This window comes from Typopeltis vanoorti, chromosome 6, assembly GCF_054136105.1.
Source record: "Typopeltis vanoorti isolate ZY-2024b chromosome 6, IOZ_Tvanoo_1.0, whole genome shotgun sequence".
Classification (NCBI taxonomy): Eukaryota; Metazoa; Arthropoda; class Arachnida; order Uropygi; family Thelyphonidae; genus Typopeltis; species Typopeltis vanoorti.
The window spans coordinates 47216466-47243840 of NC_143554.1; the positions used below are offsets into that span (position 1 = coordinate 47216466).

Sequence of the window (27375 nt, forward strand, 5' to 3'; positions counted from 1 at the left end):
AGTGGTGTAACCACATGTGGTGAGGATCCTATCTCTTACACATATCGTCGTAAGTATTCGTGGCTTCAGATCCGTGTGTGTTCACGGGGGATCAGTTTGCCTGTTCTAAGAGATGAAAAACCCAAGTGAAAAAACCCTCTACCTCCATATGAGACCGGCTAACTCACATTTAGTAGAAAGAGACCAGATAATGGTTCTTCACATCACAGACAGGAATCAAGCCCAGATCTTACCAACCAAAAGGCTTCATCTACACCAAATGAGCTGCTGAGGCTATAACACACCCACCCACACACACACTAACACACATATAGCAATGTATACTGTATTATAAAATATTGATAACATGAAAGTGGTAAAGAACCGATGTAAATTATTTAATAATTAATGTATTTATTAGCGTAAATTACATGACTGACATTAACACTTACATCATAGGGAACATATGTTAATGACACTGCAGCAGGGCAAATATCAAAACCAAAACTAATTTCTTTTAGTGCATGGAAGATTTTAGATGCACAGCACAAGAAAAGAAGTGTAAACAATATGTGAAAAACATCAGCAAGTACAAGATTGAAAAACCCCATGTGACCAATCTGTAGTAAGTCAGACAGCATCTGTTTGACTAGCAACAGTAAATGCCAGAAAAAAACAGCTGAGAACAGATAGAGAGACATAGTTGAAAATTCAAAGTTATAAAATAATAGATTGAAATATTATAGAATAAAATGATAGACTTATTGAGAAGTGCATGGGAATACAATGTGTTAATGGTAAATGATATGCTATTTTCAAAGTACTTCTTATAGGAATTTCTTTCAGAAGGCAAAGGAACTGTTGATATTCCTGTCATTATTGACTGAAAGAGAAGAAAGTATTTTAATATGTCTCCCCATTATGCTATGTAAGAAATGTCATTTCTTCATTTTGCATAAAAGTAGATGTCGAAAATATTTTCACTTAGTTATATTATAAATTAAAGATGCCAAGAAATTACAGCGAAACCTCGGTTGTCGAACGCTTCTGTTCTCGAACATATTTTCTGAACAAAAAAACGCCCCGTTGCCAAACAGAATTTCGGTTCCCGAACAGACTAGCGGCAACCACGTGCTTAGCTGTAAGGCGGGAAAGCATAGTTATGCAGCAGCCTTCGTTCAGTGCAGACACCTGCTCGAATTTGCAGTGAGGTTTCTTGATTTTCTTTATGTTTTGTTGTTTTTTTTCCATAAATTATTCTTAATTAAGCCACCATGGGACTGCAAAAGAATAGTGATAGCAGCAAAGTGAAAAGAAAAGTTGTTAGAACCACCACGATAGAGATGAAAAAAGAAATCATATCCAAACATGAAAATGCCATTCATGTCTCGGATCTTGCTATGCGGTTCGGTATGGTGAAATCAACGATCTGTACAATACTCAAAAATAAAGAGGCAATCGATTTTCGTCTATATTTTATCTATTTATTGTGTTCATTCTTTTTTATGTAAGATTTTATGCATTTTCATTATGTTTGTATACGATCTTATGCATGAGGTACTGTTGTAAAGGTATAAATAAACAATAATCTGGGGTTTGGGAATGGATTAATCCATTTTACATTAACTCTTATGGGAAAATGGTTTCAGTTTTCAAACAATTCAGTTTCTGAACCACCTTCGGGTACGAATTAAGTTCGACAACCGAGGTTCCACTGTATATTCTTGGTTTAATCATTTATCCAAGTGTAAGCAAACAAAGTTTATGCATGAAATATCTTTACAACTGAGCTACTTGTATATAGTGGCTAATGACTTCACATCAATTGCCTTAGTATCCCATAATACAATGCATGCATTGTGGGAAAGGCCACTACCCAGACCAGTTTTGACCTTTATTGAACTGTTTTCATCAGTGAGAACCAGACCCAGAAGAGATACCAAGGTTGAAATAATGCAGAAGTCATATTTCTCATATACAAGTAGTGACAAAGTACACCTTATTATTAAAATACTCTAAATCAGATATAGATGACAATGGAATAGTGAGTCAATTAATGTGAAGTTCATTAGCCACTATATACAAGTAGACCAGTCATGACTATACCGGGTGATCCAAAAGTCACAGAAAAAGTAAAAATTTAATAATTTGAAAAGTATAGACAGTAGCACGATGCGGTTTTCACAAAAATGCACAGAAACACATGGGATTTTTTTAATAACGAAAAATTTTATTGCCAGAATAGTTACATTTGTCACCGACAGGTGACAAATGTAACTATTCTGGCAATAAAATGTAACAAATGTAGCGGTCACGGAGCTGCTGCTTGTCACTATTTAAACTGTGAGCTACGTAAATTTCAGATGTAGTGAATACTGAAGTTAAACGTTCTGCCAAGGTGAGGCATGTTATCGTTACGAGATAAAGCACTTTCAGTTAAGCTGTATTATCAGAACTCCGAATGTGCAAGAGTGGCTTTGCGCACCTATTGTTCGATGCGGGATATTAGAAGTGGAAAGGGACTGATGTCTTGTTCCTCACTGATAGCTATGATGAATAGGTTTGAGGACACTGGCAGTTTGGAAGCACGTGCAAGAAGCAAGAGACCCAAACAAACTATTGCAGTTGTGCACAAGGTCGAACACGAGACCGGCACACAATCGGCAGCTTCCGCACATGGGGAATGCAGTGCGCGTGAAATTTCAAGACATGCTGGCATTTCGTACGAGACTGTGTGGCGATCACTCAGGATCATCCTCAAGAGGTATCCTTACAAAATCCAACACATACAGGAACTGAAACCAACCAATTTTGAGAGACGTCATGAATTTGCAAAAATTGGGCTTTTCAACAGATGGAAAACAATGCAGACTGGCTGTCAAATGTCCTGTGGACTGAAGAGACACACTTTCCGCTTAATGGAAATATAAATGCGCACAACTGCCGCATCTGAGCGAGAGAGAGAACCCACACGTGATTGTGGAAACCCCTTTGCATCAGCCAAAGGTGACAGCATGGTGTGGATTCATTGCGTCATTAATTATAGGCCTCTTTTTCTTTGAGGAAGTCCACAGTGGTATATTTCGAATGTTTCTAACAGACGAGCGTTATGCAGTGCTTTTAAGAGGCAGCATCATCTCCTTGCAAGAAAGTCAAGCGCTCCATAGTGTAACATTCATACAGGATGGAGCACCTCCACACATCACAGGTCCTGTCCAGCACCTGCTGCAATCGACATTTGGCGATGACCGTGTCCTCAGTCGCTCTTTCCCGCACGAATGGCCACCAAGATCTCCAAAGTTAAACCTTGTGACTTGTGGTTATGCAGCTACTTGAAGTCACAGGTGTACAGAGGTTGGCCGACATCATTGGCCATGTTGAAAGAAGCTATTCGCCATCATGTGACAGGAATTACAGCTGAAACCCTCTTCGATGCTGTGCAGGGTGTTGTGCCACGTCTGAAATCCATTCTCATGAATGATGGCTGTCACATTGAACATTTGTAATTCTAGCTGCGTCGCAAACTGTGCTGCGCCACTGCACAAACTACTGACACGCCTGAAGCGCCACCTGTCGGTGGCAAATGTAACTATTCTGATAATAAAATTTTTCGTTATTAAAAAAAAAATCCCATGTCTTCTGTGAAAACCGCATCGTTCTACTGTCTATACTTTTCGAATTATTGAATTTTTACTTTTTCTGTTACTTTTGGATCACCCGGTACTTCACATACAAAATTTGTCTGTGTACACTTGAATAATGGATTAAACAAAGAATATAATTTCTTGGCATCTTTAATTTATAGTTAATTGAATTTGGGTTTGAGGATATTTGGTGAACATCATGAATTTGTAATACTGCAGAAAACCAAGTAATTTTTTTTTTAATTTTTGATAATAATACTGAGTGAATTTAAGTATGTGAAATAGAATGAGTTATTTAGACATAAATAAAACATTACACAGGGTGTTTCAAAAGGGGGAGGTATACAACTTTGAATGACAATAGAAGGTAAATAGTGATAGATGAATAATTTCTATTACTGTGCAAATATAGAGTAACTGTCTGTGTTGAAACTTCAACACAGTTAAAGTTCGATATCACTGCCTCCAGAAATTCAGCAGATATCTCATCTGAAAATCCTGCCCCCACATACACTGCAAAGCATATTCAGTGTAACTTCAGCAATGGTGGCAGTAATTCTGGAATGCAGCTCATCCAATTTGGCTGGTAGTGATAGCACAAACACTGAATCTTTTGCAAAGCCCCACAAGAAAAAACAATCTAACAGTGTAAGGTCGAGGGAACACAGTGGGCATGATACAGGCATCCCCTCTACCAATCCATCTGCCTGAAAAACAGGTGTCGAGGTACAATCTTACGTCTATCAGGTAATGAGAGATGCTCCATACGTCTTCCTGGAAATGTAAGCATCCATCGTAGTCAACATCATCTAATTGTCGCAATAGGTTCCCTTGTAACATGTCCAGATACACACTACCAGTAACGGTAGGCTCTGAAAAAAAACAAAGACCCATACACTTTCTTCTTGCTTATGGCACAAAAAAGTCAGCCTTTGGGGTGCTGCGAACATGTTCTACGGGCATGTAGATTTTTGCTTCCCCAAATACCGCATATCCAGTGTAACTTCAGCAATGGTGGCAGTAATTCTGGAATGCAGTTTGTTAGTTTGTCCACTTACATGAAAATTGCACTCGTTACTGAACATGATCGTGTCCAAAAAGTCCTCATTTTGTTCTATTCTACTGATCATTCTGGACTGCAACTGAATGGATCTGGAGTTAGATATCTGGAGAGAGCTCTATTCACTGAGTGTAGAAGCACAAAGTCAAGAAAACTAAAGCAATTGGGGGGGGGGGATTAAGACGAGTGTATGTGAAGGCATCCATGAAGCAAATGAGTGTGTGAATGAACAAATAAATTGGAATCTAATCTCTCAGGCAACAATATGGGGTAGTCAATTCACAATGTAAATATGGTTGGAGATCCTAAGAAGATGCTACAGTTTCTATATACTAATGTTAGAAGCATCATGAATAAGAGGAAGGAGATTTTGGCATTGGTTAGTGCAACCTTGCCATAAGTTATTGGCATCAGTGAGACTTGGCTAACAGCAAATGACATAGTTACAGGGAGAGAATGATGGATTTATTATTTTCAGGGAGGATAGAGTATACAAGACGGGGGGGGGGGGGGGGTTTGAAGCAAATGAGTGTGTGAATGAACAAATAAACTGGAATCTAATCTCTCAGTACTGCTGATGATAGCAGAACTGCAGCCAAGCTTAGTCAGGTAGATGGCAGAAGAAAGCACTACAAAATGTTATTTTTCTGGTGTGAAAATTAATAATATTAGTAATGCTGTCAGAGTGCAGACATGGAAGGTGAAAGAATTGTTTTGGCTGGAAGCAATGACCTGAGAGGGAGGATGTGAAAGAGTTGTTAGAAGAAAAGGGTGAGGTCTGTGAGTCTGCTGCCACGCTATGATAGAGGCAAACCAAGAAGGAATGGAATAGCAACTAATGAATCAATATACAGGTTGTGCAGAAGGAATGATTTAGTTTTTGAGTCAATCTGGTATGAAAGTGAGACTAATAGAAAAAAATATAAAACTAGTTCCTGCTATAGGTCAGGAGGTGCCAGGGATGATGTGGAAGTATGCATCAGCAAATTAGTACAATGAATGCGAGTTGAATAATTATTATGGGGGAACTCAACTTAGGAAACATATATTGGAAGATCGGGCAAGAAGGAATTTATACACTTACTGAGAGATAATTACTTTAAGTAGAATGTGACAGAGGGGACTCAGGTATGAGTGTTAGATCTTGTTATAGGGTCAGAAGACCTGTTCATAACTAAGGTGGCAATATTGCCTTCAATTGGTTAAAGTGACCATGTAGTCTTGAAGGCAATGTAGCCACCTTAGTTACAGAAATTACAGTTAAGAAGGGGTATTTGCAGAACTATAAGGCAGCTGATTATGATAGACTAAGGAGACAGCTTGAAGCAGTATCATGGCATAAAGATCTGAAAGGGAAGGATGTTCACAGTGCTTGAGAGATAATCAAGGGAAATCTGGAGGAAGCAATATCTAAATGTATATAATATCAAAGGTTTGGAAGGTAAATCAGGCTAGAGTTAAATGGATGAGTAGTATCATTAAGTATGAGCTGCAAAAAAATAACTTTCTTGTTATAAACCCTCCACAAAGAAAACATGGAGAGTTTATAACGAGAAAGATGACCAACTCATGAAAATTACTGAGATCAGGCAAGACCAGCATGGTAAAGAAGCAAAATCAAATTATGAGAATTAGCTGAAGAGGAGAAAGGAAATCTTAGTTCTTTTTCATTATGTGGCAAGTAGGAAGAAGAATAACCATGAAATGATAACTTTAATGAGTGCAGACAGCAGAGAGGTAACAGAGGCAGATGAAATTGTTGAGCTATTGAATGATCATTTTGCAAGGGTATATCATCGAAGTGAGAATATTGTTATAGCAGGGACTGATGTGAGAACAGAGGTTGATGAATTATAGGTACTTAAGATATTACAAATCTGAATGAAAATATAACTGTGGGATTGAATGGGATATTGGCTTGCATTTTAAGAAAGTGTGCAGGGGAACTGGCAATGCCTTTGACTAGGCTGTTTAAATCTCAACTCTGGCAAAGTCCCAGGAGAATGGAAGGAGGGCAAAATAACTCCTTTGCATAAAGGAGGATCTGTGGTAACAAATTATAGGCCAATCTATTTCAGGAGTGGTGGTAAAAGTACTGGAGAAGTTGGTCAAAAGAGAATTCAGGAATGGGTGAATAAGAATATAGTAACTCTATGAGGGGCAACATAGCTTTGTGAAGGGTAAGTCAGGATTTAGTAATCTATCAACTTTTTATAATAGGGTGAAAGCGGAGTTGGATAAAGGGAATGGCTACGCAATGATACTGCTGGATTTTGCAAAAGGCATTTGACAGGATAATGTATGGAACTATTATGTAAACTGCAACAAATAGGATAGATATGAAACTGGTGATATGGATAAAAGATATCCCATGGACAGATACCAAAAAGGAGCATGTGTAGGAGCAGAATCAAGGAGAAGGCAGGTGACTATTGCTTTCTTGCCATAGAAGGTGTGCTACAGGGCTCCGTGCTTGGACCACTGATGTTTAACATGTACATAATGGTATAGGAAATGATTTGAAAGGACACGTTCAGTTGTTTGCTGATAATGATGCAAAATTAGGTAAAATAATAGTCAACTGTTAAGTGGGGGGTGAAACAAATTATTAAAGAAAATTAAGTTTCACTCAGACTTAACATTGTTATCACTCTCTTGAGAAAAATAATGATTTATCAGAAATAAATAAGCACTGTATAGAAATCGTAATTTAGTTTTATTATCTTATCTTATTATGTGACGTGAAATTTCAATATGTTATTATTATATAGTTACTTAGTCTAAATTATTATGTAAATAACTAACCATTTGCTGGGTAAGAAATAATAATCTAAATGTGAAACGGCCGAATTCTGAGACACGTGGTGAATGTATATTTGTAATGTAGCATAGTGCTCCCCCCCCCCCACTTCCACCGTAATGCTACGAGAGTTACGAAAGGATTCCGCAAGCGGTGCTAAGTGCTGCGCGACGTAGTGAGAGCATGACGTACACATCGATGACGAAAGAGAGAAACGGTGAGTGTTTAAAAGGAGATGTATCACTACGAGTGAGGCTTTTTAGATGTTTTCCTGCTGCTGTATTCCTGTGCCACGGAAGTCCGGCTGGTATGGAGACTCCACATGGGTTTCCTTTGTTCGAGGAAGTTACGACAAAATGATCAAGGGAACTTACCAGTCGGAAATAAAAGCCCGGCAGATCGTGATAGTGGAAAACTACAGAGTAAGTCCAGTTGAAGTATAGAGGGAAATCGTATAGAAATCCCGAGGAAGTGTGAAGTAAAGCAGTCGTATAAGGTAGTTGTCTGACAAAAAATTGAAGTGGCCAAAGTAGCATTCCAGCAAACTGGTAAGGTGAAAACTTTATGTCTACTAACTAATGAATTGAATGAGAAGATTTTAATGTGTGTGCTAAGAGACATTTCTTTGAACTGTTGCTGATAGATTTAGAAGGAAATATAATAGTGTCTCATAAATGTATCTTGAAAGAGAGTGAATTACAAATTTTCTTATTTAAATCTGAGATATATGTAAAATTTGAATAGGATTGTTAAAGAGAATTATGAATGGAATTTGATAAGTACTAAGAGTAAAATTTAAGTGATTAGAGTAGAGAATTGAGACTAAGTGATTAAATGTTAGTATTTATGTTTCTAAGATAGAAATTCATGAAAAGGGATAATTAATTGTATGTACGAGTGTTAGTGCTGTATATAAAATTTAGTTGAATGATTAACTAAGTGCTTCTCAGTGTAATATATGAATTCTAACTAATTAAAATGTTTTGTTTTAATGTGAATGTTGTCTTGCCTGTACTGGATCCTACTGCACTTGCTCATAAAATATAACGAACCACAAAAGGGAAACTGTATAATATAAGGTCATTAATGCAAGTTGTAAATTTATAGCTGAGATGAGTGAATGCTGACTGTGTTCTACCACCTTGGTCTTACATGTTTAGTATATCCTAGGATTCAGGGTGGCACAGCGAAACAAATAAATTTTCTCTGAATTTGAGAAGGGAGATAGAACCAGTGCTGAGACAAAGAAATAGGCATCTGACATTTGCATTTCTTTGTCTCACAAAACAACAGCTTCACTCTTATCAGGGATTTGGCCAGTAGCGTTATTGATAAGAAAGGATTAACCTGGGAGAAATAAGTGTAGGATAGAAATAAGAGTTGTATAATATATATATAGTTGTAATAAAGATAAGAAAGAATGCATTAAGGAAAGGACATGACACAACACAATCAAGGCAATGTACAGAGTTTGCAAGATGATTTGAAATGGCTGATAGCATGGGCAAAACAATGGATGTCGATTTAATGGGGACAAATGTTAAGCATTTTGAGATACAATGATTACAAGCTGAATATCACATTGAGGGAAATGTACTCTAGGAAACTGATGAAGCCAGAGATTTAGGGGTAGTAGTAGATAGATAGTTGAAGTTTAGAGAGCACATTGCTAAATTAGCCAGGCTAGCTCACAGGATTACTTAGTTATTGAAGCGTGCATGCACACACACTAAAAAAAACAGAGATAAGGGAGTTATCATCTCCTTTATAAAGCCTTGATACAACCAAATCTGGATTACTGTACTCAGGTCTGGTCACCTGGGTTTCTTGGGGATGAGGAAGTGGTGGAGAGGATCCAGAGGTGAGTGGAGTGTGGAATGCTTCCTATGTGGATCGATTGAGAATTTGTGGACTGCAAAAAGTTGGTTCACAGGCGAAAAAGATAGGATATGATTGAATCATATCCTACCTCGTGTTGATAGTTTGGGTCTCCCACACTATCAACACGAGCACTTCCACATGAGCAATCTCCACACAAGCACCTCCATGGAGTCGTAAGACTCCATGGAGGTGCTTGTGTGGAGATTGCTCGTGCCATAATAATAATCAAGGATTAAATCAAGAATATAATTTCATGGAATCCTTAATTTATATATAACGAAGTGAAAAAACTTTCCACATCTATCTCTGATCCAGAAAATTTTAATAAGGTGATACACCTTTTCACTACTTGTACATGGGAAATATAAAAATTTTACATTACCACATTGGTATCTCTTCTGGGTATGGCTCCCACCGATGACATTTCATAATGTTTGTCTTTTGGTTTGCTTGCTTCCTGGGGAGTAGAGAGGCTCTGCTCAGCGGATGGCTTTTGACTGTTATTGAGTGGAGCCACCACTGAGTTTCCTGTCCTGGGGTCATTTAGGTCAGAAGCGGTGAGTTTAGTAGTGATCCTTTAAGATCACACAGTGAGATTCAGAGTGATCTTGTAGATCACTCAGTTTTTGGAAAGGTATCCCTGTCCTTTAACATACTTCAATAAAGTTGAAACCAGTGTGGGCTTGTATGGTCAACCAGTGATTTGCCAATTCTAGAGGCTTGAGGAAAGGGAAAGCACTTTGTATCATGGATACAAAGTGCATGGGGGAGTGACACATTTGGATCCGTATGTGTCAAGAGAATTATTCTAAAAAATAAAACCAAATCCAATGTTTAGTTAATATACACTTATGAAGGCTGAATCCTAGTTTCACATTACAAAAATCATCTCAGATTTTTGCAATATGAAATGATACACTAAAAAATATTTAGTTCATTTACGTTATACTGATATAATACAAAACAAGTGATTTGTATATAAAAACAAAGTGGTGGTACTGGCAACTTACATATTTTATTTGTGAGACTAGACAAGGTGCTACAATTTCCTGATTAGACATAAGGACTGAAAGACTATCCTCTACTAAAGAGAGAGAAACCTCTCTAAGTTTCACTGCAGGATGACAAAGTGGACGAAACACCATCTTGACCCATTTCCCAACTAGTGGTTCCATTAGCTGTTTATGACAATTAAAAAACCTACAAAAATTTTAAAAATATTATAAAAATATAATTTCTATTTTCGATACAAAATATACAATTATTCAGATATGTTTTATTGTAAGTGTCTTACCTCTGTAAAAGACAGCATTCTTCATAATACACCGATGCAATGTCAGCATTTTGTGCACAAGGTCCATCTTCTAAACAGGTTAGAAGTTCAAGAAGCTCAAAGAGAAAAGGGAAAAAATAAGTTATAAACATAGATGAGTGACATTAAGCATCACTGATATCTCTCTCTACAATCGATATTATTTACTGATCAACAGTACTTATAAAATAAAAAAACTAATAAATACTGATTGGTTAAGTATATTTTACTAGTGCTACAAAACATCTTACACAATACTGAAGTGTGATGAATGATCTCAGTTCTAACCATAACCCAGTTTTGCTCCAACCAAGCTCAGATCACAAAAAAATCTCCAATCAGTTCCCAATCATTAAATGAACAAAACTAATCACCACACTACACAAATCTATTAGTCCAGTTCCAACCATGGACTTAAAGGTAAAAACTCATTCAATTTTAAACTTTGAAAAGTAAATAACCAACAGCCTAGAGAAACAGTGTAGTCCAAACTATGTGCTTACACCAAAATGCTCACACTATGAAAACTTTATCCAACCAACATCATCATCAAATGAGGTACATGAAATTGTACCAACTTAACAGAAAAGTACAAAGCTCAGATGGGATTTCCAACAAAATATTGAACACCTCCCACTCTCAATGCAATACTAAGATTTTACTATAGTAAAATCCCGAAGTGCGGTAGGTGGGACCAACAAAAAGCACGTAAGCCGAATTCATGTAACTCGGGGTATAATTTTGCATGTAATTTATATATACAAACATACAATTGGGACCAAAGGTTTACAAAAACACCTATATTTTTTAAGAAATATAATTATAATTGTAGTTTTTCGTACATAAAAAAAAGAAAGTTATTTCGATGTTGAGGGTTTCATAAAATCTAATAGATTTGTCTGACGGCATAATGTCTTTTTCTTGTCATGCCAAATTTCTTCAGAGCAAGCTAATGATTTTTTTTATTCCTGCCTTGTGGCTACAGTTCATTTCTCGTTAGAATCTATGTCCTCCAAAATCTGTAAACCTTTGGTTAACCGATCAAGTGTTGATCAATTTTATTAATTAACTGAACCAACTAGTTTCGCCACACTTATCTGTTGGCTTCCTCAGGGCACTTACATATATGTTTAAACACTCTCACAATTATGCGTAACTGCAAAACTGACAAGAATAAAAACTGACTAGAATAATTACAAATAAAATAGTATCGAACGTGAGTGAAACACGTATCGCGTGTACAAGATCAGCTAGCTGTTGCTGAGGAACCTTCTGTAGCTTGTATTAAAGTTCATTTCTTCCGTTTTTAAGGCTCTGATTAGGGTTTTCCATATCTCTGGCAGTATTAGGCCTTGATTTCTGTTAAGGTTCACAGTAGAACGGGCGACTGTGGCTGCTTCTTTGAACATTCTTGAATGGTAATCTTCCTCTAAGTAAGGGGAACAGCTTTTGTCCCACTCGATGACATGGTTAGTTGTGGAGAAATGAGACGATAGGCCAGAAATGTCCTGTCTGTTGTTTTTGACATAGCCAATGTGCTCCTTTTGCCTGATTTCGAGGCTTCTCGAAGTCTGTCCGATGTAATTAGAGCCACATGAGCATGGAATATTATAGACTCCAGCATATTTGTAGAAAGGATGGTTGTCTTTTGGAGATCTTAGTAGTTTACGAATAGTATCTATAGGCTGAAATGCTACTCTTATTTTGTGTTGTTTGAGGAGATTGGCGAGCTTGTTGGAGATGCCACTTACATACGGAATTGCAATCGTTTTTATATATTGAATCCCTTCTTGTTCTCTTTGTGGTGGTTCAGAGAAAAGGATTTTATTGACTAGTCTTCTTGGATAGCCGTTCAAGTACAGATTGTTGGAAATAAATTTTAACTCATCTTGAAGGGTCTTGTTGTCCGTTGAGATGCAAATAGCTCTTTTCTTTAACATGTGTATAATGCTGAGTTTATGTGATATGTGGTGAGAGGAGTTAAAATGTAGGTGGCGACCTGTATTGGTCGGTTTTCTGTACACCGATAGATTTAAACTGCCATCAGTTTGTTTTTTGATTAAGATGTCTAAAAACGGAAGTTGTTTTTCTCTTTCAAGTTCCAGAGTGAATTTAATAGAATGATGGAAAGCATTGATCTTTTTGAGAAAATCATATATGTCATCTTTGTTATTGTTCCATATGATGAAGATATCGTCCACATATCTAAACCAAATTTTAGGTCTAGGAAAAATTTGTGATAGGATTTTGTTTTCTAAGTCTTCCATAAAGAGGTCAGCACATGAAGGTGAGAGTGGGCTTCCCATTGCCAAGCCTGTTAACTGTTGATAGATTTTATTTTTCCAAGAAAAATAATTGGATAAAAAAAAGTTGCATAATACTTTCTGCGCCCTATTCCACAAAACAAAACTTCTCATCACTGGATAAAAGAACTATTCGTGATTTAAAAAACAACAAAGACATCATAGTACTTAAAGCAGATAAAGGAAACAGTACTGTGATACTGAACTCAAAGGACTATGAAGACAAAGTTAACCATCTACTTTCTGACTTGTCTGTTTACCGTCTTTTAACAAAAGATCCAACATTAAAAAATCACAATGATACCAACGAATTACTACGCAATTTATCTAACTGGCCAACAGACTTGATTAAAAAACTAAAATCGATGCATCCTTTAACTCCGAGACTCTATGGAGTTCCAAAAGTGCACAAAGAGGGTATTCCTTTACGCCCAATCGTTGATGCAATCAACTCGCCCACCTACTTATTGTCAAAACATCTCTCGAAACTCCTACAGCAATACATCCACAACTCAGAGAGTTACATCAAAAACTCTGGACATTTCGTAGAAAAGCTAAAAAACATCAAGATATCGGATAATGATCTTCTAGCCAGCTTAGATGTCACCTCTCTCTTTACAAACGTTCCCGTAGTAGAGGTCATTGACATCTTAAGTACCTTGTTCCCACAAGATATAACCGTATTGTTTGCTCACTGCCTAAACTCCAATTATTTTTCTTGGAAAAATAAAATCTTAACTGAACCAACTAGTTTCGCCACACTTATCGTGTAGCGAAACTAGTTGGTTCAGTTAATTAATAAAATTGATCAACACTTGATCGGTTAACCAAATATTATTATTTACTAATTTATGATCAAGAAAACAACCTTCATCTGTAAACCTTTCTTTTATGATTGTTCTTACTGTGGATTCCTGTAGATCGAACTTCTTTGCTAGCTCCCAAATTTTCATTCCACCTTCAAAATCCTTAATAATGTTCAGTTTTGTTTCCAAAGTCAACATTTTTCTTTTCTTGCTAGCTGTAGAAGAATCCGACTTGCTTCTTTTGGATGACATTATTATTTTTTATGTGATAAAATTTTTATCAAGAACATAACATTAAACAATCGCAAGGTTTGTAGACTATAAAAATCGTGTATGAATGGAGAATGCATGAAACACATCAGTACTTGTTCACAGCATGTGTGACACTGGCGAATGTGGCAGGCGTCTGAAAGATACGACTAATGGTGAGGCGTGAAGTAGGACGGGAATACGTACATATAAGAAACCGCGTAACTCCGGATTCGCATAAGTCGGGGTATGACTGTAATTCCCACCAATGTGGGAAGTAGTAAAATCTGACAATCTCAATTGTAAAAAATTACAAAACTGACAATCTTAACTGTAACACCAGGCTCATACAGACCAACCGCTGGGCAATGGCGGTACAAATCACATCCTGTTTGAATGTTGGATGTCCAAGCAGCATCAGCGAGCAAATCGTACAACATACCCTGCATACCATGGGCTACGTGAGCCAATGCCCTAATCATGTACCACTGCTGATAGCTCGTCATCAGGCATTGCACCCAATGACAAGTGATAGTTTGGGAGCCTTCTCATGTGACACATTAGGTCCCTTAGTGTGTCTGGAGAGGTCCTTAAATGCTATGAGCTACCAGAATGTGCTGGCTGATCACCTACACGCTTTCATGGCCTTTGTGCATTCTACAACTGATGGTCTATTTCATCAGGACAATGCATCGCCCCCCACCAGGCAACCACCACCCAGGCATGGCTCAAGAAGCACTCATTTGAAGTTGGGACTATCCAGTTGACTCCAAGTTGACCTCAATTTCTGGATTTAAATTGAATCAAATCTCTCTCTCTCTGGGATGCCATAGAGCGAGACATCAGATACATGAATCCAGGACAGACGTTTAAGGCACAGTTATTGATAATGCTGCAACAGGCATGGCTGGAATTACCTCCAGCATCTGGAGGAGTTATCTCAAAAAGTACAGACTTTTATTCACGCTAGAAGAGGACTGACATGCTATTAGGTAGGCATCTCTAATGAGTTGTCCATTGAGTGTACTATGTAATTAGTTGTTACATTCTCATTATTTACACAGAGTATACCTTTTGAAATCAAAAATAACATGGCTTTATTAAAAGGTATACAAAATCATCGGGTATCAATCCTTCCTAGGTCATTATGGATCTTCCTGCTGAGCAATTTTATACAATTATCCTAAATTTCATCTATGGACTTCCTAGCCATTTCTTTTTTAGAACTTAAAGGTGCCATATTAACACTTGTATAAAAACAATCTTTAATTAAAGCATCAGGCTCTTTTTCTTCTATATGTAGCCCTTCAATCATCAGGAGATTTGTTGAAAGTTTTTCCACTTGGTTATACTTTAAATTAAAGATACCAAGAAATTATATACTTGGTTTAATCCTTTATCCAAGTGTAAGCAAACAAAGTTTGCACTTGAAGTATTTTCAGGACTGGAGCAACTAGTAGTAAAGGTGGTATATGACTTCACATCACTTGCCTTAGTATTCCATAATGAAAGCACATCTCCTTGCAGACATGTATAATGCTATGCATTATGGAAAGGATTGCTACCCAGACTGTTTTCAACCTTTATTGAGGTCACATCAGTGGGAGCCAGACCCAGAGGTGATACCAAGGTTGAAGTAACGCAGTAGTCTTATTTTCATATATGACTTGCCAAAAGGTGTCACAACCTTGGAGTCCGCAAGGGGATGTGATTTGCATTATGGGATACTATGGCAAGTGATGTGAAGTCATACACCTTTACCATGAGTTGCCCCAGTCCTGAAAATACTTCAGGAGCAAACTTTGTTTGCTTACACTTGGATAAAGGATTAAACCAAGTATATAAATTCTTGGTATCTTTAATTTATTGTGTATAGTTAACTGAAGTTGAATATTCAGGATAGACTTTAAAATTTCATCTTATGTTTTTGTAACAGCTGAAATTTTATCTATTTGTTTTTATAAAACATTTCTAAGGTTTTCAAATCTCTTCATTAAAATCACTTTTCAGAGAAACTATTACCAAAATTAGTCTGAGAAAAATTTTCCAATTTGATTAATTTTCTTTCATTAGTTTCAGAGTTATTGATATCATCTCTAACAAACAGTCTTTGGTAAATTAGGATTCAGACTCTGAATTAATGATTCTTCCATCTATGTAACTTGTAGCTTCTTCAATAGTGGTAACACCCAGGTTATAAACAGTTCTCGTTAGTTCTGATTTTAAACCATTCCTAAATTGAAAGGCAAGTGTTCTTTCAACATATTCAGAATCAGTTTTATCAGTACTAAAACTATAAAATAGATATGCCAATTTATCATAAAATTAATGAGAAAATTTTTTATTGGTCTGAACACAGGAATGAATTTTCCACAGATTAGGACCTAATCCTTCCTTCTTACAAAATTCATTAATCAAAATCTCTTTGAATTCTGCATAAGTAGCAGCTTTTCTCAATCTCCTGGAGTTATGAGCAAAATGTTTAGCTCTTCCTTGAAGTTTTGACTTCAAAACCAAGAGTAACTGTCTTTCAGACCACCTACCAATCATCTTAACTTTAATAGCCTCAAGAAATGTTTCCACATTCTCACTTGGCTGATCAGCTGCAAAATTACGTGACATACTTAGAAAATTCAATTCCTAAATTTGAGAAATCTCCATTAGCATTAGAAACATTCTGATTCATTATGTTATTCTATAAATTAAATCTATGTCTGATGACTCAATTTTCTAAATTATTACGTTGAATTAAGATAGCAACTTTACTCTGTTTATCTTACCAACCACACCATTTGAAAAAGGTTGTAAAACTTTTTATTGTTTGTAAAAAGTTTAACTAACTATTTATTTATTAAATCCTGTCATGGACTCCACCACTGTCAATAAGTATTAAACTATTAAATCCTGTCACCTGTGCCTACTGTAAGAATAGTTTGCAAGTGGTATCATATTTCTATACTGAAATCTCAAGCACACAAGCAAGATCCTCCTAGATATATATGTAATTTGCTATGATAGTTTGCTACCTATTCTCAAACTTTATGCTTAACTTTGACAATAATTAAGTAAATTGAGTTCTCTCAATTCAATATACAAAAATGAAACACAGTTTTGACCATCGTGTTTGGTTTTAGGGCCAAAAATATATCAGTTAAAAAGAAATTATATCTCTTAACTGCATTTAGACCTCTGAAAAAATAAAGAAACAGTTTCTTTATTTCTTCAGTTTAACAGCCATCACACCTTTTGGAATTACAATTATAATGATGGAAATGGTGAAGCATTAACAAACTGGGCTATGCAAAACAATCTTGTTTTGCACAGCCCAGTTTGTTAGATTTTTGAAGGTGTACAGGATATGATAGTACTACATGAAAAATTTACATCATTAATAACTTCCTATCTACAATTTTCCCCCAAATCGGTCTGTTATCTGTCAAAACTCCAATATTATCCGATCTTACATTTCTATCTTCTAAGGCACTTTTTACCATATCAATCCACCTATATCTTGGTCTTCCTCTGGCTCTTTTTCCTGTCAACCTGGCAGAGAACACTGTTTTGCTAATCTTTACTCTCCCATTCTGTTTAAGTGACATACCACCTGAGATGACTTCTGCTAACACACTCCTGGATGCTGACAATGTCAAGTTCTTTCCTAATATCTTTGTTTTTAATACGATATTGTCATTAATGCCATCTGTTCATGCCTCTAATCTTTCTCAGGACTCTCATATCTGCAGTCTCTAGTCTTTGGTCAAGTGTTTTACTTCTGACCCAGCTCTCAGATCCATAATTTAAAATTGAACACCGTCTTGTATACAGCTAATTTAGTGTTTTGACTAATTTCTCTCTTATTCCATATGAATTTATTCAATTGACTTCCTACCATACCAACTTTGTTAATTCTGTTGTCTATTTCGATATTTAATTTACCATCTTTACTAAAAATTGTGCCTAAGTAGTTGAAATGTTTCACTTATTCTATAGGTTCTATATACACAAGGGAGTTGATATTTTCAATGCTTCTGCCTATTTTCATTGTCTTTTTCTTGTTATTGCTGACCTTTATACCATATCTATTACAACAGTTATTGAATTTAGTCAGGGAATCTCGCAGACTTGTAGTGGATTTATTTAGAAGTATAACATCGTCCATATAAAGCAAAGAGCTGACATTAACATCTCCAAATTTGATATCAGGTTTAATACCACTTTCTTTCATAATGTGATTCATATAGATAATGTATAACAGAGGGGATAATGTACAAACTTGTCTAACACCTGATTTAACATTAAACCATTTGCCTGTACTTCCTTCAATTCTAACTGCTGACTTACAACTCAAATAAAGACTAGTGTATTGCTTGATATAATGCTCAAATGACACCATACAAATGTAGCATTTTGCACAGCTTCTCTCTCTCTCTTGGCACCTTGTCATATGCCTTTTCTAGATCTACAAAACTTAAATAGACCTTTGTTATATTCACATGATTTCTCAACTATTTGTGGTAAAGTGAAGATCTGATCCTATATTTGAACCGAATCCAGCTTGTTCTTCACCAAGCTTTTCTCCCACAATACTTCTCAACCGTTTCTCAAGTATACTTGCGTAAAACTTACGCAAGTATACTGAGTATAATGAGGAACACTCAGTAGAGAAATACAACTGGGCAAAAGTTGGTCAATTGGTACAGCATATGCTACTAATGGGTCACGCAAAAAGTTAAACAAGTTTCAGTGCGGTTAGTAGTTGCAAGGGGTTATTAATCGTTCGATGCTCTTGGCACACTCTCCCTCGATGAGTCTTTGGACTCCCTGAAGGTGTCACATAATAATAATAATTTTCACATTCAGTTTTATTTCTCTTTTTATATATGGGTACAATGAGAGCTCAACTCCAATCATCTGAAATTTGTCTCTCTGTCCAGGCCTTCTGAACTATGCAGTGTAGCCACTGTAAGACTTTTATACCCCTACTTGAGCATTTCTGGTCAAATATCATCTACTCCTGCTGCCATTCTGCATTTCAGACTTTTGATGTATTTTTCTACTTCAAGTATGGATATGTATTCCTGACTGCATGACTATTGGGTGTTTTTTACCACTGTGCCATCACTGCTTGTTTCATTTCGCAATTTTTCTAAGTAATTACTCCATACTTCAAGGATAACTTTTTCTCCAATTTTCATGTCACCTTTATCATCTAATTCCTTTTACAGCACTCTTTCCTCCATTTCTGAGCTTCTTGAACGAACTCCAGAACATCTTGCCACCTTCTTAATATTTATTTTCAATGTTCTTACCAAAGTCTTTCCATGACTTTTCTTTAGCTAGTTTTACACAGTGGTTATCTTTCTTACATTTGTCTCTGTATTCTCTAAGAGCACAAGCTGACTTATTTGCTAGGAACTTTTGATATGCTTTCTTCTTTTCCTTCATTGTCTCTAACTTCCTGTGTCCACCGTGGAGTTCTGATTTTTCTATCCTTGCAGACAACCCGTTACCACATGCCTCTATGGCTGAATCAATGTTTTCTTCAGGGCTTGCTACTGAATCACCAAGGTTTGGTTCCTGTTCTTAAACTCTTTCATTTTTTCTTTGAATAATGCTTGTGTATTTTAGTCTACAGTTCATATCTGAGAGCTGCTCAACTTTTATTTGCTTTAAAACTTTCTTACGTGTTGTTTTCAATATGAAATTCAATTTTATCCCACTCAAGACTAAATAGTGTTCACTTCCAACTTTAAATCCTGTGTACACTCTGGTGTCCTGCACCAGGGAGAAAATAACACTATCAACAATAATATAGTCAATGAGACTTTTTTTTATTCCTTGCCTCTTCTCTCCATGTAAATTTGCTGGATAGAGCAAATAGCATGTGATCCTATAATGTCTAAACACAAATAAATGAATTTATGATGGCATAATTAAAAAAAAAAAAAACTTATGGAGAGAGGGAGAGAGATTTGTTTGCAAAGTATAAATAACTAACCAATAATAAACAGCTACTATATACATTTAGCATTTTACTTAAAAAGTATAGGGAGGGGCTAATCCAATGAACTAATAATGTTCATGAGGTGATTCAATTAGGTGTGGCAGGAAAACACATCAAACCACGTGTGTTTGCTGCTCCATCAAACACATGTGGTTTGATGGAGCAGCAAAGCATCTCATAAAATTTGTGCATGTTATATGTATTTCTCTGGGTTATGTATATTTCGATTCATTTTCAAAGAATTTCATTTTATTACTGAGACTCAGTATACACTTCGTGCAATAATAGGACATGATATATGATCATTATCGGAATTATCACCACTCTCAGGAATCCTACTTTTTTTTCTTTCTTTTTTTTATCAGCAGCTCTTCTGTTTTATCAATAGCAGATCTCACACAAGCTAGTATTTTGTTGCAGATCAACAAATTCTTATAATACACAGAAGTATTCATTTTTAATCAGGAATAGATAAGTTTTTACTAAGTCTGTTGTTTCTGAAAGATGGAAAAAAATGTCCCTATACTGTTAAAAAGCTTTCGAACTCCAACAGATGTTATACTGCATGAGAAATAAAAACAAGTAGCTTTGTTAATCACTAAATACAGTAAACAGACATTTAACATACTATATTTAGGATGATTAGAGTAATTAGATACAACTCGAAAGAAATACTTAATGGAAAAACACTCGGCTCCCACAGACTATGCTGCATGCATGCATCAAACACAATAACCGATCACAGCCACTGATTTCTGGGTGCTGTGCTCAATCTGCCTCACTTGCTGTGCAATTTAAAATCACTGGAACGCTGACCCACTGCACCATCTGTATGTATGTTCAAAGGTGTGTGTGTATTTGTGAGTGCATAACTGGACTATTAACATGAATGTGAGGCAATGTTTACATGTCAAAAAGCCCATCATATATACATATAAAAACAAGCAATTAATTGTGCAGTTCTTAATATAAATGCACTAACAACCGAAAACAGTAATTTGAAACAGAAGATTTAAGTTTACACGAATTTAAATAAACAAAATTCTGTAGAACATATGTACAGATATACTGATAGTCTACAATGGTCAACAGCTTTGTGCTTAAAGTTTGTTTTCACCTTCTGCACTACAGCTTCTTCGTATTGTGGTGCATACATGTTCCATAGTTATTCACACTTCCATTTTATCCTTGTTGCTGAGATCTTTCTGAGCAATAAATACAAAATGTTATATTCAGGCAATGACAATCAAGGAAAAGGAGTAGCCATATTATTCAATACTAAATATGAGGCTAATCTTCTTGAATGGCAAGCAGTCTCAAGAAGAGTGATGTGAGCAAATATCAGAAAGGGAAACTAAACAATGAGACTTATTTGTGCCTATAGTCCCACAGAAGATTCTACTAAAGTAGAAGTGGAGGAATTTTTTGAGACTTTAGCGAGAGCAACTGATACAATGAAAAAGGAAAAGTTGGTCCTTGTTGGGGATCTAAATAACAGAGTAGTAAATGACTGTCAGACATACAAAAATATTTTGGGAAAATTTGGAGAAAAGACCAAAGCTAATAATAATGGCAAATACCTGTTGGATTTCTGCTCAGGACATGGACTGGTTATTACACTAACACCATGTTCCAACATAAAAATGTGCACAAATTCACATGGAGAGAAAAGGCAAGGAATAAGAAAAGTCTCATTGACTATGTTATTGTTAATAGTGATGTTTTCTCCCTGGTGCAGGACACCAGAGTGTACAGAGGATTTGAAATTGGAGTGATCACTATTTAGTCTTCAGCAGGATAAAATTGAATTTCATACTGAAAAGAGTGACATGTAAGAAAGTTTTAAAGCGAATAAAAGTTGAGCAGCTCTCAGATGTGAACTGTAGACTAAAATACACAAAGATTATTGAAGAAAAAATGAAAGAGTTTGAGAACAAGAATCAAACCTTGGAGATTCAGTGGCAAGCCCTGAAGAAAACATTGATTGATTCAACCAGAGAGGCATGTGGGGAGGTTGTCGGCAAGGATAGAAAAATCAGAATTCCATGGTGGACACAAGAAGTTAAAGAGGCAATGAAGGAAAAGAAGAAAGCATATCAAAGGTTCATGGCAAATAAGTCGGCTTGTGCTCTTAGATGAATACAGGGACAAATATAAGGGAGCTAAAGACCATGTAAAACTAGCTAAACAAAAGTCATGGGAAGACGTTGGTAAGAACATTGAAAATAAATATCAAGAAGTTCTGGAGGTCATTGAAAAAGCTCAGAAATGGAGCAAAGAGTGCTGCAAAAGGAATTAGAGATGATAAAGATGACATGAAAACAGAGGAGAAAAAGATACCCTTGAAGTATGGAGTAATTACTTAGAAAAATTACTAAATGAAACAAGCAGTGATAGCACAATGGTAAAAAATACTCAACAGGCATGCACACAGGAATACATACATATATTTAAAGTAGAAAAAGGGGGGTGCTTAAGGGTCAAAGCTGTATAACTGAGTGGAGACCTCCACATAGCCTTTAAAGGAATGCAGAAAACCGACCAGGGGTTCTGACCTAATGTCCAATCCTCACCTTCTCGTGGTGTACCCTGTTGGGTATCTACTTGGATACTGAACGGACGAGGATGGGCTGGCAATTTGGGATTTAGCCGACCAAATTGTATTCTTATTGGTTAAACCAAAATATAGAATGATGGTACAACATGACAAAATTTCATACCAGCTGGAGCATTGCCCGGTTAAACAAGGCCCCCGTTGTTTTCACCAGGGAACCAGACCGACCAGCGAAAAGTCAGCTACTGGAACAAATCTGAAAATAAACCCCAACTCAACATCACCAGTGTTAAAGATCAGTACTATCAACGTAAGAAGCCTGAATGGCAAAAAAATGGAGCTAGCTGAGGAATTAGATAAGTACCAGATCGACATAATAGGGGTGACTGAAACAAAAAAGACCAAAACTGGTGAGGTCTTTCTGAGCAATAAATACAAAATGTTATATTCAGGCAATGACAATCAAGGAAAAGAAGGAGTAGCCATAGTATTCAACACAAAATACGAGGCTAATCTTCTTGAATGGCAGTCAGTCTCAAGTAGAGTAATGTGGGCAAATATGAGAATGGGGAACTGGACAATGAGACTTATTTGTGCCTATGGTCCCACAGAAGGTTCTACTAAGGTAGAAGTGGAGGAATTTTTTGAGGCTTTAGAAAAAGCAACTGACACAATGAAAAATGAAAAGTTGGTCCTTGTTGGGGATCTAAATAGCAGAGTAGGAAATGATTGTGAGACATACAAAAATATTTTGAGAAAATTTGGAGAAAAGAGCAAAGTTAATAATAATGGCAAATATCTGTTGGATTTCTGCTCAGGACATGGACTGGTTATTACTAACATCATGTTCCAACATAAAAATGTGCACAAATTCACATGGAGAGAAGAGGCTAGGAATAAGAAAAGTCTCATTGACTATGTTATTGTTGATAGTGATGTTTTCTCCCTGGTGCAGGACACTAGAGTGTACAGAGGATTTGAAATTGGAAGTGATCACTATTTAGTCTTGAGCAGGATAAAATTGAATTTCATATTGAAAAGAATAACATGTAAGAAAGTTTTAAAGCGAATAAAAGTTGAGCAGTTCTCAGATGTGTGCTGTAGACTAAAAGACACAAAGATTATTGAAGAAAAAATGAAAGAGTTTGAGAACAGGAATCAAACCTTGGAGATTCGGTGGCAAACTCTGAAAAAACATTGATTGATTCTGCCAGAGAGGCATGTGGTGAGGTTGTCTGTAAGGATAAAAAAATCAGAACTCCCTGGTGGACACAGGAAGTTAAAGAGGCAGTGAAGGAAAAGAAGAAAGCATACCAAAAGTTCCTGTCAAATAAGTCAGCTTGTGCTCTTAGAGAATATAGAGACAAATGCAAGAATGCTAAACACTGTGTAAAACTAGCTAAACAAAAGTCATGGGAGGACTTTGGCAAGAATATAGAAAATAAATATCAAGAAGGTGGCAAAATATTCTGGAGGTTGTTGAAGAAACTTAAGAATGGAGGAAAGAGTGCTGTAAAAGGAATTAGAGATGATAAAGGTGACATGAAAACGGGAGAAAAAGATATCCTTGAAGTATGGAGTAATTACTTTGAAAAACTGCTAAATGAAACAAGCAGTGATGACAGCACAGTGGTAAAAAACACTGACCAGGCATGCAGTCAGGAATACATATCCATACTTGAAGTAGAAAAAGCCATCAAAGGCTTGAAATGTGGAAAGGCAGCAGGAGTAGAGGATATTCGACCAGAAATGCTGAAGTATGGTGGCATAAGAGTCTTACAGTGGCGGCACTGCATAGTTCAGAAAGCCTGGACAGAGGGACGAATTTCCGATGATTGGAGTAGAGCTCTCCTAGTACCCATATATAAAAAGGGAAATAAAACTGAATGTGAGAATTACAGAGGTATTTCCCTACTGAGTGTTCCTGGTAAGATCTATGTAAGTATACTTGAGAAACGGTTGAGAAGAATTGTGAAAGAAAAGCTTGGTGAAGAACAAGCTGGATTCAGGCCAAATAGAGGGTGTCAGGATCAGATCTTCACTTTACGACAAATAGTCGAGAAAGCATGGGAATATAACAAAGATCTGTATTTAAGTTTTGTCGATTTGGAAAAGGCATATGACAATGTGCCAAGAGAGAAGCTATTCAATACGCTGCAGTTATATGGTGTCAATGGGGCATTATATCAAGCAATACTTAGTCTTTATTTGAGTTGTAAGTCAGCAGTTAGAATTGAAGGAAGTACAGGAAGATGGTTTAATGTTAAATCTGGTGTGAGACAAGGATGTACATTATCCCCTCTGTTATTCATTATCTATATGGATCACATTATGAAGGAAAGTGGTATTAAACATGATATCAAAATTGGAGATGTTAATGTCAGCTCTTTGCTTTATGCGGATAATGTTATACTTCTAAATAAATCCGCTACAAGTCTGTAAGATTCTCTGACTAAATTGAATAGCTGTTGTAATAGATATGGTATGAAGGTCAGCAAAACATTTCAGCTATTTAGGCATGATTTTTACTGAAGATGGTAAATTAAATATAGAAATAGACAACAGAATCAGCAAAGCTAGTATGGTGGGAAGTCAATTGAATAAATTCATATGGAATAAGAGAGAAATTAATCGGAACACTAAATTAGCTGTATACAAGACAGTGTTCAAACCAGTTTTAACTTATGGATCTGAGAGCTGGGTCAGAAGTAAAACACTTGACCAAAGACTAGAGACCGCAGATATGAGAGTCCTGAGAAAGATTATAGGCATCAACAGATGGCATCAATGGCAGTATCATATTAAAAACGACGATATTAGGAAAGAACTTGACATTGTCAGCATCCAGGAATGCGTTAGCAGAGCTAATCTCAGGTGGTGTGGTCACTTAAACAGAATGGGAGAGAAAAGATTACCAAAACAAGTGTTCTCTGCCAGGTTGGCAGCAAAACGAACCAGAGGAAGACCAAAGTATAGGTGGATTGATACGGTACAAAGTGCTTTAGACGATAGAAATATAAGATCTGATAATGTTGGAGTCTTGACAAGTAACAGACTGATTTGGAGGAAAATTGTAGATAGGAAATTAATAATGATGTAATTTTTTTCATGTAGTACTATCATATCCTGTACACCCCTTGAGGGTGCATGGCAGGAATTTGATGATGATGATGAAAGCAATCCAAGGCCTGAAATGTGGAATGGCAGCAGGAGTAGATGATATTTGACCAGAAATGCTTAAGTATGGAGTTATAAAAGTCTCATAGTGGTTGCACAGCATAGTTCAGAAGGCCTGGACAGAGGGACGAATTCCAGATGATAGGAGTAGAGCTCCTATAGTACCCATATATAAAAAGAGAAATAAAACTGAATGTGAGAATTACAGAGGTATTTCTCTACTGAGTGTTCATGGTAATATATATGCAAGTATACTTGAGAAACAGTTGAAAAGGATTGTGGAAGAAAAGCTTAGTGAAGAACAAGTTGGATTCTGGCCAAATAAATGCTGTCATGATCACTTTACAACAAATAGTTGAGAAATCGTGGGAATATGACAAAGACCTGTTTTTTGTAGATCTGGAAAAGGCATATGACAAGGTGCCAAGAGAGAGAGAATCTATTCAATATGCTACAGTTATATGCTGTCAATGGGGCATTGTATCAAGCAATACTTAGTCGTTATTTGAGCTGTAAGTCAGCAGTTAGAATTGAAGTACAGGAAGATAGTTGAATATTAAATCTGGTGTCAGACAAGGATGTACATTATCCCCCTCTGTCATACATTATCTATATGGATCACATTATGAATGAAAGTGGTATTAAACCTGATATCAAAATTGGAGATGTTAATGTCAGCTCTTTGCTTTATGCGGCGATGTTATACTTCTAAATAAATCTGCTACAAGTCTGCAAGATTCCCTGACTAAATTGAATAACTGTTGTAATAGATATGTCATGAAGGTCAGCAATAACAAGACAATGAAAATAGGCAGAAGCATTGAAAATATCAACTGCATTGTGAATGGAGCACCTATAGAACAAGTGAAACAATTCAGCTATTTAGGCACAATTTTTAGTGAAGATGCTAAATTAAATATGGAAATAGACAACGGAATCAACAAACTGGTATGGCAGGAAGTCAACTGAATAAATTTATATGGAATAAGAGATGAATTAGTCAAAACGTTAAATTAGCTGTATACAAGACAGTGTTCAAACCAATTTTAACTTATGGATCTGAGAGCTGATTTAGAAGTAAAACTCTTGACCAAAGACTAGTGACTGCAGATATAAGTCCTGAGAAAGATTAAGGGCATGAACAGATGGCATCAATGGCAATATCATATTAAAAAACAAGTCTATTAGGAAAGAACTTGACATTGTCAGCATCCAGGAATGCGTTAAGAGAGCTAATCTCAGGTGGTATGGTTATTTAAACAGAATGGGCGAGGAAAGAAAGAACACTAGCAAAGCAAGTATTCTCTGCCAGGTTGGCAGGGAAAAGACCCAGAGGAAGACCAAATGTAGATGCACTCGTACAGTAAAAAGTACCTTAAAAGGCACTTAAAAGAAATATAAGATCTGGTAATGTTGGAGTTTTGACAGGTAATAGACTGATTTGGGGGAAAATTGTAGATAGGAAGTTATTAATTATGTAAATTTTCCATGTAGTACTATCATATCCTGTACACTCCGTCCCCTTGAGGGTACATGGCAAGAATTTGAAGATGATGATTTCCTGATGTTTCCTGGAAAGGCACCTGTTGTTTACATCACACCAAAA

The 27375-nt window shown here is 36.4% G+C and overlaps 1 protein-coding gene across 1 annotated transcript in view; it reads right to left on the reverse strand.

Moving 5' to 3' along the window:
- LOC150105437 (telomere-associated protein RIF1-like) overlaps positions 1–27375 on the reverse strand; it is a 396727-nt gene that overhangs the window by 254727 nt on the left and 114625 nt on the right. Inside the window, exons 6-7 of the mRNA XM_090393961.1 lie at positions 10659–10753; positions 10375–10564 (exon numbers count right to left, since the gene is read on the reverse strand). Coding sequence (XP_090250087.1) covers positions 10375–10564; positions 10659–10753 — 285 coding nt within the window. The remainder of the gene's footprint in view (positions 1–10374; positions 10565–10658; positions 10754–27375) is intronic.